The 20,653-nt window shown below is 36.8% G+C and overlaps 1 protein-coding gene across 1 annotated transcript in view; it reads left to right on the top strand.

The window, feature by feature from the left end:
• Nucleotides 1–20,653, top strand: part of COL24A1 (collagen, type XXIV, alpha 1) — a 395,043-nt gene that overhangs the window by 39,971 nt on the left and 334,419 nt on the right. Inside the window, exons 6-7 of the mRNA XM_011956095.1 lie at nt 14,170–14,223; nt 17,251–17,304. Coding sequence (XP_011811485.1) covers nt 14,170–14,223; nt 17,251–17,304 — 108 coding nt within the window. The remainder of the gene's footprint in view (nt 1–14,169; nt 14,224–17,250; nt 17,305–20,653) is intronic.

Genomic DNA, 20,653 nt, shown 5'->3' on the forward strand with positions numbered 1-20,653 from the left:
ATATATATATATATATATATATTCTCAGTTTTTCAGGCTGCTATAACAAAATACCATAAACTGAGTAGTTTATAAGCAACAGAAATTTATTTCTAACAGTTCACACAGTTCTGGAGTCTCGGAAGTCCAAGATTAGAGCACCAGAAGATTTAGTGTCTACTGAGGGCTTGCTTTCTGGTTCATAGGCAGAGCCTTCTCAATGTGTCACCACACAATGGAAGGAACTAACTACATCTCTGGGGTCTCTTTTATAAGGGCATTAATCCCATTCATACGAGCTCCACCTATCATTACGTTGGGGATTAGGTTTCAATGTATAAATTTTGAAGGGAAAAACTTTCAATCTATTGCATTAAGAAGAAGAGAAAAGGAAAAAGTGTGCATATGAGTGATGACAGAGGTTGGGGAACAGATTAGATAAGTATTAGGATCTTGGTTGCCAGTAACTTCATGAATCTTTGAGGATCACACCCCTCTGCTTATCAGTGATCGCATTCAGAAGTAAACATGAAATCATATAGACTGGAATTAAGAACAGAAGTTTTGGAGTCTGACAGATGGGGGTGCAAGTCTTAGCACTTTCAATTTGAATGGCTAAAAGCAAATTGCTTGCTTAGGCTCATCAAGCTTCTCTCTTTTTCTGTAAAATGGGGAGAATCATGCTACCTGCTCATAGTGCTCTAGTGATGGCTAAATACATTAGTGTGAGTAGAGCTCTTAACATGGTGCTATGATGCCATAAGTAGTATCATTATTATTAATAGGTAATAATAGCATATAACAAGATAATTCAAATCTAAATGTTCTAAAATTTCTCACCTGTGTTGAAAATTGTTTTGAGTTCAATAAAAGTGCCTCAGAGAGGAAAAACCAATCTTTAAAATCAAGTCTGGATGAGTAATAGGGAAGAAGATAGATGATTTCTAAAGAAATTAGGAATTTGTTTCTGAGTTTGTGGTTTCATAGCCCTTCGAGCTTTATTTGGGGACTTTATAATTAGTCTAGTAAGGTTAAAGTAGCTGTAAGGGCTCAGATTATATTTCTCCACAGGGCTGAAGTTATAGTGGGTTTATATTCCTGCTAATTGCCTCCTCTCCACAAGACCCAGGGAGACAGAAAACAGGAGAGGGGAATTTCCACATGGCTTTTATTCTTCTCCCCCCTCTAGGTTGGTGCTAAAGTAATTCCGGGTTTTGCACATTAAAAAGACAGAAACCACAATTACTTTTGCACCAACCTAATACTTCAGCCAGTAGCGAACAGTTAGGCACTCTTGTAATTTATCTCTCAATCTGCAGTGGCAAGTACCAGTTTACTCCCTTTAGAGAATCCTTTTTTTTTTTTTTTTTTCTGAGACGGAGTTTTGCTCTTGTTGCCCAGGCTGGAGTGCAATGGTGCGAGCTCGGCTCACTGCAGCCTCCGCCTCTCGGATTCAAGCTATTCTCCTGCCACAGCCTTCTGAGTAGCTGGGGTTACAGGCGTGTGCCACCATGCCTGGCTAGTTTTCTTTTTTTTAATCTTTTTTTTAGTAAAGATGGGGTTTCTCCATTTTGGTCAGCCTGGTCTCAACTTCCCGACCTCAGGTGATCCGCCTGAGGAGTGCCAGCGTGAGGCACTGCGGCCAGCCCGAGAGTCCTTTCTTAATAAGCACTGCTGCTGTTTCAGAATAGAAGCAAATATAAACAAAAAATGTTGAAAATAGAGTGAGGAGAGATAAGGTAGAGATGGTGGAAAGTATTTTATTTCATTGACTTCTTAAAATGTGTATAAATATTTAGAAGAAAATATTTGTATCAAAGTAAAATTATCTCTGTTCCAAGATTAAACACATTGTAATAGAGATCCCAGTTACCTTGATTTGATTATAAGAGTATATCAAATTATTTATCACATGTACCTGGAAAATATGTATCAAAAATAAATTTTAAAAATATTAAAAACAATGTTTTTAAATAGTGTTTAGTATTAATATATGTCTGTGAGATGACCTAGGAGAGAAGAAAATGTAATCTCAAGAGTCTTCTTTAATATCATATTTAGTAGGATGGACTTAATTTTGACTATAACTATTCACCAATAAGATATTTCATGAACCCACATATTAGGGATTTAAAAACCTACACTTATTTTGCAAAAACTTAGGCCTATTGGGAATTTAGTCATATAAACCTGAAAAATAGTCTTTACTTCATATTTAATTTGAGAATTTGATAACTGTGTCCAAACTAGCCAAAACTGATCATGATTTAACTGCATATATTTGTGGAAGACAGTAGATTTGTGACAGGTATTAAAAATTACCATTGTATCACAAATGTACCATATAAAGCTTGTAGTATTTGATTTTGTGGAAACGATTTTCTTAGGTACTTAACATGCATTTTTAGAGTAATCAGAATTAATAGAACATTCAAGCTTTATACTTTATAATTCTCTCTTATCTAATATCTGCCACTTACTTTATGTATGATGTCTCTTTAGTTTTATCCCAATCATAAGTACTGTGAGAGCAGGCTTTATTACCTTCTGGTTTGCACTGAAGAAAACACTTGGGAGCAGTAAGCACTTACCCAAGGTAACACTGTTTGTAAGTGGTAGAGGGAGAGACAAAATTGGAAATGTCTTGGTCTTTTCTTTACGCAAGATTGTCTCTCCCAACACAATGAGGAATTCTTTTATAAAATACCACCTTAAGAAGGCAGGATAGTGGTGGGGTTAATTAACTTAAAGACTTTATGGATGTATTTAGTAATAGTAACAAAGTAGTTATATTCAAAGGTTTTAGGTTATCCTGTAGATAATGATAGTAATATAGACATTCTATGAGGAGTGAAACTGATTCCTAATCCCTGAGGATTGTGTTGTTAAATTGCTAAATAGTAGAAATATAAAGTGCCACACACAAATTTAGTGGATATGCAGCAATTTTTCTCAGCCTCTAAAACTAATATGATTTAAAATAGAGAAAGACTATGGGGATCATTAACTGAAATCATTGGCTGAAATCAGGAGACTGATGGTAGAAATAATGTTCTTCTTAAAAAAATAAGAAAGTAAATTCCATTTCCTGTTTGCCAGAGAGAATGGCTTTTTTCTTGTTATCAAATGCTACCTGGGTGTATAGTTTATCATATTTATCTATTAAATGAACTATATTTCTATTTATTTGCAGGGTGATGGAAATGTTCATTGCTATTAGTTAAACACGGAAAATTATGCTATAGATCTTTGAACATGAGTAATGAATGCACGTAGAGTCTGTATCTTCAGCCTACCATGTGCTTACAATTCCAGTCCAGGCAATCTGTGGTCAAGACAGTTCTTTTCCAAAAAATGCTTCTTAGAGGAAGTCTAAAACCTTCCTACAAACATTCACGTCCTATATTAATTTAGTCAGGGCCAATAGTTCTTTCAAATTTAATCCAGTTAAATGAAAACATCTAGCCTTAATAACCCACAGCAACAATGTTTCGTTAATAATATTTAATATATTAGTATACATATTAAGTATCGAACACCAAAGAGTAGTATCTTGGTGCTATGTTCTATCCCTGGTTAAGACTGTCTTTTCCTATGTCTCCATCATGTATTTATCTTAACTAGAAGTACGATTTTTCCTTCCATATGAATTAAATAAATATCTTAAGTACAGATGCTTACCCACAATAAGAATTTTTAGTGGGTCAGATTGCCATAAAAAATAGTCAGTCCAACATTATGAAAATGTAAAGAATGATATGGGAGCTGGGCAAGATGACTGACTAGACACAGCCAGGTGGAACAGCTGCCACTGAAGACTGGGGTGACTGGCACACTCCTAACAGATCTGTAGAGAAAGGGCATGGAGAGTGGACAGAGGGAAGACACAGAAGCTGGGTGGAGGAGGGAGGAAGCTGGAAATCCTGCACAGGGCTACTTCCCATCAGGACTCATTCATGGACCCCAGCTCCTGGGGAACAGGTGAGTTGAACTGGCAAGGAGCAACCTGCTTTCACCATGGGCCTCTGGAATCCCGGCAGGAGGAGACCTGTCAACCACCACAGCCACTTGATTGGCAGGGAGAGCTGCTTAGATAAATGGTAGGGGCAGCACTTCAGCAAGTGTGGAGCCCAGAGGATTTGGTGTAGGAGCATCTGTAGTGGAGCATGGCCAGGAATGCCAGTCCCCCTAAGCTCCACTTGCTCCCATAGGAGACTTTAGCCCTAGGGGAACTGTTCCGCTGGGGGAACTTTAGCCCAGTTGTAAATTCTGCAGGGTGGTGTTCCCTATCAGATGGAGCCAGTCTGATCTGAGCTTTCCTTGATCTGCTGGCCTTTCCTAGGGCACCCAGTGCTGCACTGCAAACGGATGCAGCCAGGCTGGGGCCCTGGGGACCCGCATCATAACTCCTGCACTGTTGGACTGTGTCTGACCAGCAGAGCGGCCCTCTGGACATGCAACAGCCGACCTGTTGCTTCCCCCACTGCAGCATCCCCAGGCTCCATGGCCACTCCCCGTATTGCTTTGCCAATGCATGTGTGTACAGGCAGATCTTGCCTTCCCTGTTCCACCGGTTTTGCATGTGAACCCTGCCATGGCACTGTTGCTGGCATGTGTGCAGTCCACCTCCCCTCCCTCTGCCATACTGCCATCACAGTCGGAGCCCTGGTAGGCATAGAGTCTTCCAGCCCCGCCCCTGCCAGCACCCCAACCCTGTGCCAACACTGCCACTGGAGTGAAACTAGGCACGAAGAAGAGTGGACCCTCTCCTACCCTGAGCAGCCACCTCCACCTGTGTGAACACGCACAGAGGGCACACACAGTCCTGCACCTGCCAGTGCCTCGCCCCTGTGCTAACACCACCACCAGTCCACCAGTGTGACCCCCACCTTCCTGAGTCATGCTACCTCTGCCACTGCTGTATATAACCTCAGCACCCGCCAGCATCCTGCCACGCTGCCACTGCTGCTGGCATGTGCAAACAAGGACAGAGCTTGCTGCTACCACCCTATGAAACACTTTGGCTGGCACTACCCATCGAGTGCTGTGACCAATGGTCCAGGAACTTAGCTCCCTACATTGCAGTGGGTTCCAAACCTTGAAGAACCAGAGAACAAAGTCAAGGTCCAATATCAGTCCCTCAGAGTTACAGCATGTAGTCCAGGAGTTGTGAGTTGAGCCTTGGCCCCTTAAAATCATCCAGAGATGAGGCCAGTTGACTGAGCCAGCCTTATACCACAATAAAACCCTCAAGTGCTTCAAATAGGATGAAAGAAAAATAAACCATTCAAAGGACAGCAATTTCAAAGACTGAAGTAACATCAGCCCACAAAGATGAGAAAGAACCAGTACAAGAACTCTGACACATAAAAAGCCAGAGTGCCTTCTTTCCTCCAAATGACTGTACTAACCCTGAAGCAAGGGTTCTGAACTGGGCTGAGATGGCTGAAATGACAGAAATAGAATTCAGAATGTGAATAGGAACATATGCAGCAGTAAGCTGAAACCCATATGCAGCAGTAAGCTGAAACCCAACCTAAGGAAGCTAAGAATCACAATGAAATGATACAAAATGATACAGGAGCTGACAAGCAAAATAGCCAGTATAGAAAAGAATGTAACTGATCTGATAGAGCTGAAAAAAAAAATAAGAATTTCATAATGCAATCACATGTGTTAAAACAGACCAAGCCGAAGAAAGACCTCAGAGCTTGAAGACTGGCTTTCTGAAATAAGACAGTCAGACAAGGATGAGAAAAAATAATGAAAAGGAATGAACAAAACCCCTGAGAAATATGGGATTATGTAAAGAAACCAAATCTATGACTCACTGGTGTTGCTGAAAGAGATGAGGAGAATGGAAACAACTTGAAAAACATATTTCAGGATATCATCCATGAGAACTTCCCTACCCTAGCTAGAGAGGCCAACATTCAAATTTAGGAAATACAGAGAACCCCAGTACGATACTTCACAAGAAGATCATCCCCTAGTTACATAATCATCAGATTCTCCAAGGTTGAAATGAAAGGAAAATGTTAAAGGCAGCTAGAGAGAAAGGTCAGGTCACCCAGAAAGGGAAGCCTATCAGCCTAATAGCAGACCTTTCGGCAGAAACCATACATTCCAGAAGAGACTGGGGGCCAATATTCAACATTCTTAAAGGAAAGAAATTCCAACCAAGAATTTCATATCCAGTTAAACTAAGCTTTGTAAGCAAAGGAGAAATAATATCCTTTTCAGACAATCAAATACTGAGAGAGTTAATATCAGACCTGCCTTATAAGAGCTCCTAAAGGAAACACTAAATATGGAAAGGAAGGACCATTACCAGCCACTACAAAAACATGCTATATACACAGACCAGCGACACTTTAAAACCACCACACAAACAAGTCTGCATAAAAACCAGCTAACATCATGAAGACAGTAGGAAATCCACATATATCAACACTAATCTTGAATGTAAACAGGCTAAATGTCTCAGTGAAAAGGAACAGAGTGGCAGGCTAAAGAACAAAGACTCAATGGTAAGCTGTCTTTAAGAGACTCATCTTACAAGCAGTAGCACACATAGGCTCAAAATAAAGAGATAAAGAAAAATCTACCAAGCAAATGGAAAACAGAAAAAAAACATGAGTTCCAATCCTAATTTTGGACAAAACAGAGTTTAAGCCAGCAAATATCAAAAAAAAGACAAAGAAGGGCATTATATAAAGGTAAAAGGTTCAATTCAACAAGAAGACCTAACTATTCCAAATATATATGCATCCAACACAGGAGCAACCAGATTCATACAGCAAGTTCTTAGAGACCTTTGAAAAGACTTAGATCCCCATGCAATAATAGTGGGAGACTTTAACACCCCACTGACAGTATTAGAGACATCACTGAGGCAGAAAATTAACAAAGATATTCAGGACCTGAACTCAGTACTGGATCAAATGGACCTGATAGACATCTACAGAACTCACCACCCAAAACAACAGAATATACATTCTTCTCATCACCACATGGCACATACTCTAACATTGACCACACAGTTAGACATAAAACAATCCTCAGCAAATGCAAAAGAACTGAATTCATACCAACCACTCTCTTGGACTACAGCAAAATAAAATTAGAAATCAAGGCTAAGAAAATTGCTCAAAACCATACAATTACATTGAAATTAAATAACCTGCTCCTGCAGAGCTTTTGGGTAAATAATGAAATTAAGGCAGCAGTCAACAAGTTCTTTGAAACTAATGAGAACAAAGATACAAATATGAGAATCTCTAGGACACAGCTAAGGCAGTATTAAGGGGAAATTTATTGCGCTAAACACCCATATCAAAAAGAAATATCTCAATTTAACAACCTAATATCACAACTAAAAGATAACGAATAGAAAACTAACCTCAAAGTTAGCAGAAGACAAGAAATAACCAAAATCAGAGCTGAACTGAAGGAGATTGAGATATGCAAGATCATTCAAAGATCAACAAATCCTGGAACTGGTTTTTTGAAAAAATTAGTAAAATAGATAGACTGCTAGCTAGACTAATAAAAGAGAAAGAGAAAAGATTCAGATAAACACAATTAGAAAAAACAAAGGAGATATTACCACTGACCCCACAGAATACAAGTAACCATCAGAGAATACTATAAACACTTCTATGCACAAAAACTAGAACATTTAGAAGAAATGGTAAGTTCCTGGACACACACACACACCTTCCCAAGAATGAACACAGAAGAAATTGCATTCCTGAACAGACCAAAAATGAGCACCAAAATTGAATCAGTAATAAATAGCCTACCAACCAAAAAAAAAAGCCCAGGACCAGATAGATCCATAGACAAAGTCTACTAAAAAAAAAAAAAAAAAAAAAAAAAGCTGGTACCATTCCTACGAAACTATTCCAAAAAATTGAAGAGGAGAGATTCCTTTCTAACTCATTAAATGAGGCCAGCATCATCCTAATACTAAAACCTGGCAGAGGTACAACAAGAAAAGAAAACTGTATGCCAACATCCTTGATGAACATTGATGCAAAAATTCTCAACAAAATGCTGGCAAACTGAATCCAGCAGCCCATTGGAAAGCTTATCCACTCTGATCAAGCAGACTTTATCTCTGCCATGCAAGGTTATTTCAACATATGCAAACCAATATGTCATTCATCGCATAAACAGAACTAAAGACAAAAACCACATGATTATCTCAATAGATGCAGAAAAGGCTTTTAATAAAATTCAACACCTCTTCATGTTAAAAACTCTCAATAAACCTGGCATTGAAGAAACATACCTCAAAATAATAAGAATCATCTATGACAAATGCAGAGCTAACATTATACCGGATGGGCAAAAGCTGGAAGCCTTACCCTTGAACACCAGCATAAGACAAGGATGCCTCTCTTACCACTTCTAGTCGACATAGTATTGGAAGTCCTGGCCAGAGCAATCAGGCAAGAGAAAGAAATAAAGCACACCCAAATAGGAAGAGAGGGAGTCAAACTATCCTTGTTTGCAGACAATATGATTCTATACTTAGAAAACCCCATAGTCTTGTACCCAAAGCTCCTTAAGCTGATACATAACTTCAGCAAAGTCATTGATCATCTTTTGCTGATGCTAGGTAATTATATCTGTAAGATCCTCAGATCCTCTGACATCAGTTGGATATCCAACAATTCATTTCAGTTCTGACAACAGCTTACCAGGGTTAGCATCAATCTCCACAGTTTTTAAGACTGAGTCCCACAAGACTTCCCACACCTCAGATGCCAGCCAAAAATGAGATGCCCAGACCATGACGCACACTTCCGCTTGGGCAAACTACAAGCTACGGGGTTCCCATGACCCATCATCTCAGATTCAATATTTTACTTGAACGGTTCACAGAACTCAGGAAAACACTTTACTTACTTTTACCAGTTTATTGTAAAGGATACAACTCACGAACAGCCTAATGAAAGAGACATAAGGCAAATAATTGGGGATTTTAAAAAATAATGATGTGGTATAATAAAATATATATATATTTGGTTTTTGTCCCTAGTTCCTGGCATAGAGCTCCTAAACTTGAAATTTTCTGAGTGATAGGGGTGTCATTTGTTAGTCATAACAAGCCCCTTCTGACCACACCAGAGTTTATGCTAATAAGATGACACAGGCCGGGATCTCTAAATAGCTTTCAGCACTGGGGTCTGGTCACCACAAAGACACACAAATGATTAGAGAATGGGAACTTTCAGCCCTACTTTCCCCTACCCCCTTTGCCAGGGAGGGGAGAGAGGGACTGGAAACTGGGTTATAAAAACTCTTGAACAAGATTTGAAGAGCTTCTGTGGGTGAACACATTGATTTCCTGGGAAGGTGGTATGGCAGGATAGAGCATAAAAGCTCCACACTCCCCATTTCTTTTTATGTCTCCTTTCTGCTCCTTATGCTGTTCCCTTTTAGAGTGAAACTCCTAAGTTGTTTCTGTTAGCTAGGAGACTTCCTCTCCTTTCATTCTCTCCTGGACCTACTCTACACAGACATTTTTGTCCCTACCTCTATCCTACTTCACTTTTTCTTTCTCAATCTTGTTGTATTGTAAACAATGGGTTCACGCCATTGTCCTGCCACACTGACAGATGATAGAAAATTCAAATAGCGGTCTGTCAATTTTGTTGATCTTTTCAAAAAACCAACTCCTGGATTCATTGATTTTTTGGAGGGTTTTTTGTGTTTCTATCTCCTTCAGTTCTGCTCTGATCTTAGTTATTTCTTGCCTTCTGCTAGCTTTTGAGTGTGTTTGCTCTTCCCTCTCTAATTCTTTTAATTGTGATGTTAGAGTGTCAATTTTCGATCTTTCCTGCTTTCTCTTGTGGGAATTTAGTGCTATAAATTTCCCTCTACACACTGCTTTAAATGTGTCCCAGAGATTCTGGTATGTTGTATCTTTGTTCTCATTGGTTTCAAAGAACATCTTTATTTCTGCTTTCATTTCGTTATGTACCCAGTAGTCGTTCAGGAGCAGGTTGTTCAGTTTCCATGTAGTTGAGCGGTTTTGATTGAGTTTCTTAGTCCTGAGTTCTAGTTTGATTGCACTGTGGTCTGAGAGACAGTTTGTTATAATTTCTGTTCTTTTACATTTGCTGAGGAGTGCTTTACTTCCAATTATGTGGTCAATTTTGGAATAAGTGCGATGTGGTGCTGAGAAGAATGTATATTCTGTTGATTTGGGGTGGAGAGTTCTATAGATGTCTATCAGGTCTGCTTGGTGCAGAGATGAGTTCAATTCCTGGATATCCTTGTTAACTTTCTGTCTCGTTGATCTGTCTAATGTTGACAGTGGAGTGTTGAAGTCTCCCATTATTATTGTATGGGAGTCTAAGTCTCTTTGTAAGTCTCCAAGGACTTGCTTTATGAATCTGGGTGCTCCTGTATTGGGTGCATATATATTTAGGATAGTTAGCTCTTCCTGTTGAATTGATCCCTTTACCATTATGTAATGGCCTTCTTTGTCTCTTACATGAAAAAATGCTCATCATCACTCGCCATCAGAGAAATGCAAATCAAAACCACAATGAGATACCATCTCACACCAGCTAGAATGGCCATCATTAAAAAATCAGGAAACAACAAGTGTTGGAGAGGATGTGGAGAAATAGGAACACTTTTACACTGTTGGTGGGATTGTAAACTAGTTCAACCATTATGGAAAACAGTATGGCGATTCCTCAAGGATCTAGAACTAGATGTACCATATGACCCAGCCATCCCACTACTGGGTATATACCCAAAGGATTATAAATTATTCTACTACAAAGACACATGCACACGTATGTTTATTGCAGCACTATTCACAATAGCAAAGACTTGGAATCAACCCAAATGTCCATCTGTGACAGACTGGATTAAGAAAATGTGGCACATATACACCATGGAATACTATGCAGCCATAAAAAAGGATGAGTTTGCGTCCTTTGTAGGGACATGGATGCAGCTGGAAACCATCATTCTTAGCAAACTATCACAAGAAGAGAAAACCAAACACCGCATGTTCTCACTCATAGGTGGGAACTGAACAATGAGATCACTTGGACTCGGGAAGGGGAACATCACACACTGGGCTTATCATGGGGAGGGGGGAGGGGGGAGGGATTGCATTGGGGAGTTATACCTGATATAAATGATGAATTGATGGGTGCTGACGAGTTGATGGGTGCAGCACACCAACATGGCACAAGTATACATATGTAACAAACCTGCACGTTATGCACATGTACCCTAGAACTTAAAGTATAATAAAAAAAAAAGAAAAAAAAAAAGAAAATTCAAATAGGATCTAAACATAAGAATTTTTAACATGATATCTATAATAAAAACATTGGTCACAAAGGGTTTTATTATATTTAAACTTTTCAAGGGCTATCATTTCTTATTTTAAAATTCTTTGTAAATTATTGCCTTGAATCAACTAGTTAGCTTTTATAATAAAAGATTAAAATATATTAAAACCAATAGATAAGATTTTTAATAGGCATTGTGATATAAGAAGGAAAATGGACCTTGTTTGCAAATATTTTCCTAAGTAATCCTTAGCAAGTCAATTAACTTTTCTGGGCTTTATTGCTTCTTTTATCTATAAAATATGTTTTACTAGATAAGCTGGAGTTTCTCTTATAAATTCTAAGTATATTACCTTTTTTGATGATGACTTAAGTTTTTAAATATAAAGATATCACCAAAACCATTTCTTAGGTTTCATAACCTTGTAACTAGTGACCTAAAATTGTAGCCTTAGTAGTGGAACGAGCAGTGATGGCTACGATAAAGAAGAGGTCAACCTAGAAGACAAACTTTCCTTAAAGAAAAAATTTTTTTTTTTAAGTTCAGCGGTACATGTGTAAGTTTGTTACATAGGTAATGTTGTGTCATTAGGGGTTTCTTGTTCAGATTATTTCATCACCCAGGTATTGAGCCTAGTTCCCATTAGTTATTTTTCCTGATCCTCTCCCTCCTCCCACCCTCAAGTAGGCCCCTGTGTCTGTTGTTCCACTCTATGTGTCCATATGTTCTCATCATTTAGCTCTCACTTATAAGTGAGAACATGTGGTATTTTGTTTTCTGTGCCTGTGTGAGTATGCTAAAGATAATGATTTCTAGTTCCATCCATGTCCCTATAAAGGACATGAGCTCATTCTTTGTTATGGCTGCATAGTATTCCATGGTGTATGTACAGCACCACATTTTCTTTATCCAGTCTATCACTGATGGGCATTTAGGTTGATTTCATGTCATTTCTATTGTGAATAGTGCTGCAATGAACATATGCATGCATTTGTCTTTATAACAGAATGATTTATATTCCTTTGGGTATATACCCAGTAATGGGATTGCTGCATCGAATGGTATTTCTGTCTCTAGGTCTTTGAGGAATCACCACACTGTCTTCCACAATGGTTGAACTGATTTAAACTCCCATCAATAGTGTATAAGCATTTCTTTTTCTCCACAACCTCATCAGCATCTGTTATTTTTTGACTTTTTCAAAATAGCCATTCTGTCTGGTGTGAGATGGCATCTCATTGTGGTTTTGAATTGCATTTCTCTAATGATCAGTAATGTTGAGATTTTTTTCATATGCTTGTTGGCTGCATGTATGTCCTCTTTTGAAAAGTTTCTTTTCATATCCCTCGTGCACTTTTTAATGAGGTTGTTTGTTTTTTCTTGTAAATTTGTTTAAGTTCCTATACATGCTGGATATTTGACCTTTGTTGGATGCATAGTTTGCAGAAATGTTCTCCCATTCTGTAGGTTGTGTTTACACTGTTGATAGTTTCTTTTTCTGTGCAGAGAAGCTCTTTGGTTTAATTAGATCCCATTTGTCAATTTTTTTTTTTTTTTTTTGCAATTGCTTTTGGTGTCTTCATTATGAAATCGTTGCCTGTGCCTGTACTAAATCATATTGCCTAGGTTGTCTTCTATGGTTTTTATAGTTTTGGGTTTTACATTTAAGTTTTTAATCCATAGACACATAGACCAATGGAATAAAATAGAGAACCCAGAAATAAGAACTGCACACCTACAACTATTTGATCTTCGAAAAACCTGACAAAAACAAGCAATGGGGAAAGAATTCCCTATTCAATAAATGGTGCTGGGATAACTGGCTAGCCATATGCAGAACACTAAAACTGGACCCCCCTTTCCTTACACCATATAGAATTTTTCTTTGACTATAGAATATAGGACTTTTTGCCAGTGAGGGTTCATTTCTAATTTGTAAAATGCGAGTACTTACTGGGGGACATGCAGGACTTTTCTTTTGGTATTCCATCTTTCATCAGTCAGCTTAAGTGTCATTTAAAAGCATCCCTGAATGTGTAAAAAGACATGACTATTTCCCAGTGAAAATAGCATTTAGAAGTATCTGGGAAAGGAGAATTATTTATTCTTAGTTGAGAATGGTAATGAAATCACAATTTGAATTTTAAAGAATCTCCATTGTGGCCCCTATATTTTGAGATGTGACAAATAGTTTGAAAAAGAGTTACTTTGCTACTGTGCATCATAAAAATATTTTAATATTGTACCAAAAAACTTTAGCTGAAACCTAATGTCATATTTTTCTTGAAATGTAAAAGATAAAGATCCCCAGACTATGAAAACATCTAATTTTATAACAGAATAAAAAGACTTTTGTGGATTAGAGGTATCTTTTTTCTGTTTATTTTTCATAATAATAAAAGTAATATATGTGCATTATAATATTTTGGAAAACATTTAAACTTGGAACGATATCTTAGAATTTTAAGGATTATTATAAGCAGTTTTCTTTTACTAAAGTAATAGTCTTTCAATGCTAAAATAGGAATAAGAACTCAATATGTCACAAAAATGGAAAAGATAATAAAATCTTTACCTAGGTCCTTCAAGAAAAATGTTTCAATAGTGTATAACTTTAAATTTATTAGATTAAAAAATCAACTATGTCTCGAGAATGTTTAGGAATCTTCTCATCATTTAAAAATAAGGCTAAGAAAAATATACATTAAAAAATGAAATAAACAATGCCTATCTCAATGTAAAATTATTTTATTTAACACCATATAATGTATATAACATCTGGTGATAAATACCTAAAGATATATGACACATTATATGCAACTTATGCTTTACCAATTGTTTTATAACTATTTTATTTAGGGCCCCAAAGGAGATCCAGGATTTTCCCCAGGTCAAGCTGTTCCTGGAGAAAAGGTAATTATTTGACCATGAAATGAAATTATGGTAATATATTTCAAGCATTTTAAAATGTAGATTTTACTGTATCAGACAGGAAGAAAAAAATGAGAATTAATTATTGGATTTTAATGAAAGAAGAACTATTTGAAGAATTAAGTAAATTTTATCACCCATTTCACTTATTGATTTAAGTCTTAACATTACTTTTATTAAATGTCTACTGTGGCCTGCCACTGTACTATCTGCCAATCGGGGGTGGATGGGGTAAAAAATTAGGGCAGGATGTGGTCCTAATTGCAAAGATTTTTCTGTTAATACAGATGCACACAATAATATATAAATTGTAATGCCAATTTTCATCTTTTTAGAATAGTTTCACATACTTTATGATGTTTAAGTACCAGGGTAACTCTCTGTGAGAGAAGCACTCACCATTATCTTGTTTTCCCATTGAGAAAACAGAATTCATAGATTTTAACAGACTTATCACATGGATAGTAAATGGCAGAGTTGATGATATATCCAAATTTTTAGACTTCTCATCCAGTATGCTTTTCATTTCATCACAATGCTGTCAATGCAAACATATACATATTTAAGTAAAAACTAGTTTTAAAGCAAAGATAACTACAAAAACTTTATCGGGAGAAGAATACTGTTTTCTAGTGAGGATAAATACAAATGGAGTCTTAGGAGGACATCTGGGAAGTTTGGTTTAGACAGGCACTTTATAAATGTAATATAATTATGGGATGTGTTTGTTTATGTAGTATACATTCACAACCTTTAAAAATCCCTGAACAATTTTGGTGGTTCCAAAATTGATCTGATCTTATTGGCTTACAGAAACTATCATAAAGTTTGAAAACTGTCTTTTTATTGGCTTACAGAAACAATTTTAAACTTTAAAAATCACATAATTACTCTACAGATACTATATGAAATAGTAAATCCTCAAAAAATTATTTTATTTTGTTTTTAAAATTTTTACTGGTATACAATAGTCATACATATTTTGGGAGTACATACTCAACATTTTTTAAATCTAAAATTTTAGTAATTTTATTATTGTGGTGGAACTGAGTTCACTGAGTCTAAATAACTTGGAATAGAAAATTACTAGTATAAACATAGTACTTTCATTACTGTCTTAATTATTGCAAGGACAAAATTCTGCAATTTGAGAAATACAAGTGCCATATTTAAAAATATCTAAATATAATACATTTGATTTCTTAACTTAAAATTTAGAAATTAGAGGCCCATTCACTTTTGGTGACTATTTTAAGTAAAACCCCTAGATTAAATATTCATATTTATATCAAATGCTTGGTTTTATCTTTCCCTGTGGCTTCTCTGAGCAAAATATAGGGTGATTCAATATGGGAGTTCAGACTTGGAAGCATGTTAGTCTTTTTTTTACTTTTTGAGTTACTTATATACTAACTGTGGTTAAAACTGCAACAGAAACATAGTAAGATATAAAATTTAGTAGTATGTTGCCATAGAGCTTTAGTAAAATCCAACTTTTAAAATTAATAGAGGTATTCCTAAAATGGTAAAATTTAAAGATGATCTTTGGAAATTGTACTTACATTAAATTGGATTCAAATATACTGAGGAAACAGGAAACTGGTTATACACATAAATCTGAATACAAATAAAATACAAACATTAACTTGGTGGAAGTAGAAGGGGATTGGCAAACAATTTTATTTTAACCATTAGCCATTTTTAACAATAAATATATAGTCAATGGTGAAAGAGAAAAAGAAATGCAGAATTCAGTACTTCACCATGTAACGTCCACTAAGTAACATCTGTAATAGACCATACACAAGGATTTAAGCCATTTTGGGGCTTAGAAAGAGCATGCATAGATAGTTTTTAAATGGCGTAAGTTTTTCCTTTCCCATAAGACGGGTGAGATGACATCGAAATCATCATCATCACCATCATCATTATCAACCTCATTTTCCAGATGGAGGAATTTGAAGAGAAATTAAATGATTCCTTCATGACTAAAGCTAGTGTAAGAGGACCAGCCTCTAGTCTCCTCTTTCCTCGTGCAGTTTTCTCTGCCTTCTCTCAGAGTAATAAATGTAAAAAAGGTAGCGCTAATGAGTAACGCCTAGTCTATTCGAGCCAAGCACATGATGGACTTTCCAATCAATTTTCTGTCATTACTCCGGGGTGAGGGACGTTCTCTGGAGCTGGCACGCAGGGTGGAAGGCACCAGCTCAGCTCCGGAAGCGGAAGTGCCTCCTGTGAGTCTCGTGAACCTAGCTGGTCCCACCACAGCCCGTGAGATTCTCTCTGGGAGTCCTACCAGGCTGCAGGTCCTCACAGAAACGGAGTAGGGGTGACACCTCAACAGCTGCTTCACAATGCACTTGTTGATTTTTTAGGGAAACTACTTTCAATTTTCTTTCTTTTTTTTTTTTTTTTTTTTTTTTTTCTCACTCTGTCGCTCAGGCTGGAGTGCAGTGGCGAGATCTTGGCTCACTGCAACCTCCGTCTCCTGGGTTCAAGTGATTCTCCTGCCTCAGCCTCCTGAGTAGCTGGGATTACAGGTGCCCGCCACCATGTCCAGCTAGTTTTTTTTGTATTTTTAGTAGAGACGGATTTCACCATGTTGGCCAGACTGGTTTTGAACTCCTGGCCTCAAGTAATCCACCTCTCTCGGCCTCCCAAAGTGCTAGGATTACAGGCATGAGCCACGGCGCCTAGCCCTACTTTCAATTTGTAAAACACAGTAGACCTTGGACTGAGGCGAAGTTTGATAGCAAGAGCCTTATTACAGAGAAGAACATCAGAGAAAACGGAGCAAGGATATGGAGGTGGGGAAATACAGTCCAGTTATTAAGCCCCGGAAGAGATAAGGAAGGGCGGGAAGCCTCAGAAACGGGCTCAAAGATTGTGAAGATTGGAAATGATTGTAATAAGAACTGATGTCTAAGATTAAAGGGAGCTTTAATTTTCAAGAGAATTCTAATTTTCAATTCTCTTTCATGACATTAAACTTCTGTGTTCTGTTTATAGGGTGATCAAGGCCTTTCTGGATTAATGGGCCCCCCTGGTATACAAGGTGATAAGGTAAGATGGAATTTTACTTGTTTTCTTTTCTTTTCTTTTTTTTCTTTTATCTTTTTCTTCAGGGATCCTTGTTCTGAAACATAATTGGATGATATATGGATCTTGGAGGTCTTCATTCACTATGATCTTGTTTTGAAGTTGAGCCTAAAACTAATGTTTTAAAATTCCTTTTCTCAGCAAAAGAAAATTAGGATGCCATCATCATCCCGGAAAGTGGTGCCCACAAAAGGCAGAATCTTAAGAAAATAAAAGAAGACCCTTCAATTAATAATGGGCACAGAATTCACATGCAAGAGAAAGTCAGTCACTGATAGAATATTGAAGCTTTCCTTTTTTAAACTATATTAGGGAAACTACCTACTTCTGAGACCTTGAAGTCACTTTATGACTTTTATATGCCCAAAGTGAGGTTTACCTGCTTATAGGTAATACATATGGATTTGTTAAGGGGTTCTCATTTTACTGGGAAATAATAATATCTGTCGTGAGGCGTGAAGGGTAGGATGGAAGTGAGGGTTGGGGATGGCTAGTGAAAAACAGTAGTCATGTTCATATGACTAAGCTTTTTGTGAGGTAGAAAGGTGTACTAACACAGCTGCAATAATTGTTTTATAAAATATATCTTGTAGTTTCCTGGATTAAAGAGGTATAACTTCTTTTCTATCTGGTCAGTTTGTTTTTTCCCAAACACTAAGTTATTGATTTTCTACAAGGAATGAGGAAAACAAAAAATTTCTTCTTAAGGTGTTAAGAGTACTAAAATATTGTAGGGCAGTATTTGACTTGATATGGATGTCTAAATACATGTAATAATGAGCTGTGTTGTTGTCTTAGTGTTCCATATCCCTTTCTTCTTGGGAGACTTATGTTGCAAGTGGTATTCAGGCTCTGGTTGCTTGGTTCAAATCCCAACTGCCCTTTTGTAGGTTCCATCAACTTTGGACAGATTGCTTAACTTCCAAGCTTCAGTTGTCTCATGTGTAAATTGTAAGGATAATACTATCTACTTCATAGGGAGTTTAGGGGAAGATAGAATGAGACAATCCTTGCAACAACGTGTCACATAAATAGTCAGCCCTTAATAAATGTAAACCATCAGCTATTCATATGGTTTTGGAAATAATCCTGACCTCTTCTGCTTTCCTTCACGGCCCCTATTATAGGGCTGAATTGTGCAATGATGAAAAAGTACTCATGAGAGTATTTTGTCTTCAATGACCACACCATTATTTTAATGTTCTTCAGACTAGTCTTCATCCTAGACCTTAGTTAGAATTTGGTAACTCCCTTGAGATTGTTGGCTGCCCCTCAAGGAGACATGAAACTGCAGAGTGATCATTTCTGACAGAATTGATCTTGATACACAGGCATGAATCTGTTTATTTAATGCTACTGAGTATACATATGACTACTCATATCTCTTAGGAGATTGTAATGACATATATCATCAAACAAGACCTCATAATATGGAAATGCTCTCAATTACTTTAGTTGATATTAAATACACAGTTATTGCATCCTATGCAGTGACACTGTATATGACAGAAGAATAATCATTACTTTTTGTAGTTAAATGATGTCTGTAGTTCCTGAAATTAGCACTCCAGAAAGGGACACACTAAGTAAATGTTGAGTAGTTTTTGTGTAGAAGAGTATATAACATGCAATCTCTGGGAATACATATTATTCATAGACCAAAGAAAAAAATACTTTGATTTTAACCGTTAGAGCAGATTATTGTTTTAACTTTGAAGTTGTACTTGTTTAAGGCAGAATTACTAACTTTCAGAGATCTGTGTACATGTTATGTGGCCCATCACTATTTTAAAATATTAAGAATATATTCTTTTTGGTCTGTGTAATATTATTTTGCATTCTTCTTTTCTAATAAAGTCATAAAACAGCATTATTTTAAACATACTGGGCCATTAATTGAGTATCTTTCACAGATTTCTTGTTTCTCTTATATGATTTTTTAAAACCTTTCAATCTGGCTTTTATTATTAGCTGATGAAAGTAGACCCTATAGAAGTCGGGTATCTTGGTGTATTATCAATTAGGAGCTATTGCACGATCTTCTCAAGCTAAAATTTAGTTGAAAGTATTTAGAAAGTGACTTACTTTCTGATAAAAGAAGAATCCCTGGTTCACTGTGATTTGACAGTAGTTCAGAATAGTGTTGAAATATTTGAGATTATTTTGTAATATTTCTTGGAATATTTTCCTCCTTTTCAGAGTGTTTCTATTAATGGAAACTATGTACAGATTTTTGAAAAACAAGTATAACTAGGAAAAGGATACAATGGCTCAATTTAAGCCTAGACTAATTCTCCACCTAGTGGGCTTGGGACAAGTTTGTATCGTACTCCTTGTGGTATGTCTTACTTTAATATGAGTATACAATAGAAATACATTCAAAATGAACTTGATATACTTTTCCTATGGTTTGTATGGAAAAGGGAAAGGACAAGACTCATTATTACGTAGCATGTTCAGGTAAATCGTGAGCTATTTTTTTATTGAATTTGGTTCAATTTGAACTAATGTGGTTCATTTTTGGACCACTTAAGGCACTCACAGAATTGCTTGCTGCAAACAGGATCCATGCTAAGAGAACCTAGAATAGTGGCTCCTATTAGCTGTAACCTAGGGACTCCTATTCCTTCATCCTTGCAGTTCTCCCCGAAAGTGCTGGATGAATTCTTAAGATCAATACAAAGATTTAAGTTATTCATTTTCTAAGTGAGAAAACAAAGATAAGCCCAGAGTGGTTAAAAAAATTCTTCAGGGTCACTTTGAGAGTGATGGCAGGATACTGAAATTGCTGTGCTTTTAACTATTCAGTTCATATTACGAGAGATGAAAGGGTACTTAGGTTTTGGTTAATACGAAGTAATTATATCTTTTTATCTGTTAAACTATTTTATGAATTACTATTGTAACTATTACTACTAGCATTTAAAGTAGCTATTTTATTGTGTACAGTGTTCTAATCTGTCTGCTGAGCAGTTTCTTTTAATCTTTAAGACAACTCATTGAAGCCAGGAACAGTGGCACACACCTATAGTTCTAGCTATTTAGGCGGCAAAGGCAGGAGGATTGCTTGAGCCCAGGAATTCCAGGTTGCGATGTAGCATGATCCTGCCTGTGAATAGCCACTGCACTCCAGCCTGGGCAACATAGTGAGATCTTATCACTTAAACAAACAACGACAGCAACAAAACAACCCAATGAGACAGATACTATGTTTGGTATGTCATAAATAAGTTAATTGAGGTGTATGAGGGTTAAGTCACACTTTCAAGGCCATGCAACTATTATTCGGAAGATTTATAACTCAAATTCAGGC

This window comes from Colobus angolensis, unplaced genomic scaffold, assembly GCF_000951035.1.
Source record: "Colobus angolensis palliatus isolate OR3802 unplaced genomic scaffold, Cang.pa_1.0 Scaffold41, whole genome shotgun sequence".
Taxonomy (NCBI): Eukaryota; Metazoa; Chordata; class Mammalia; order Primates; family Cercopithecidae; genus Colobus; species Colobus angolensis.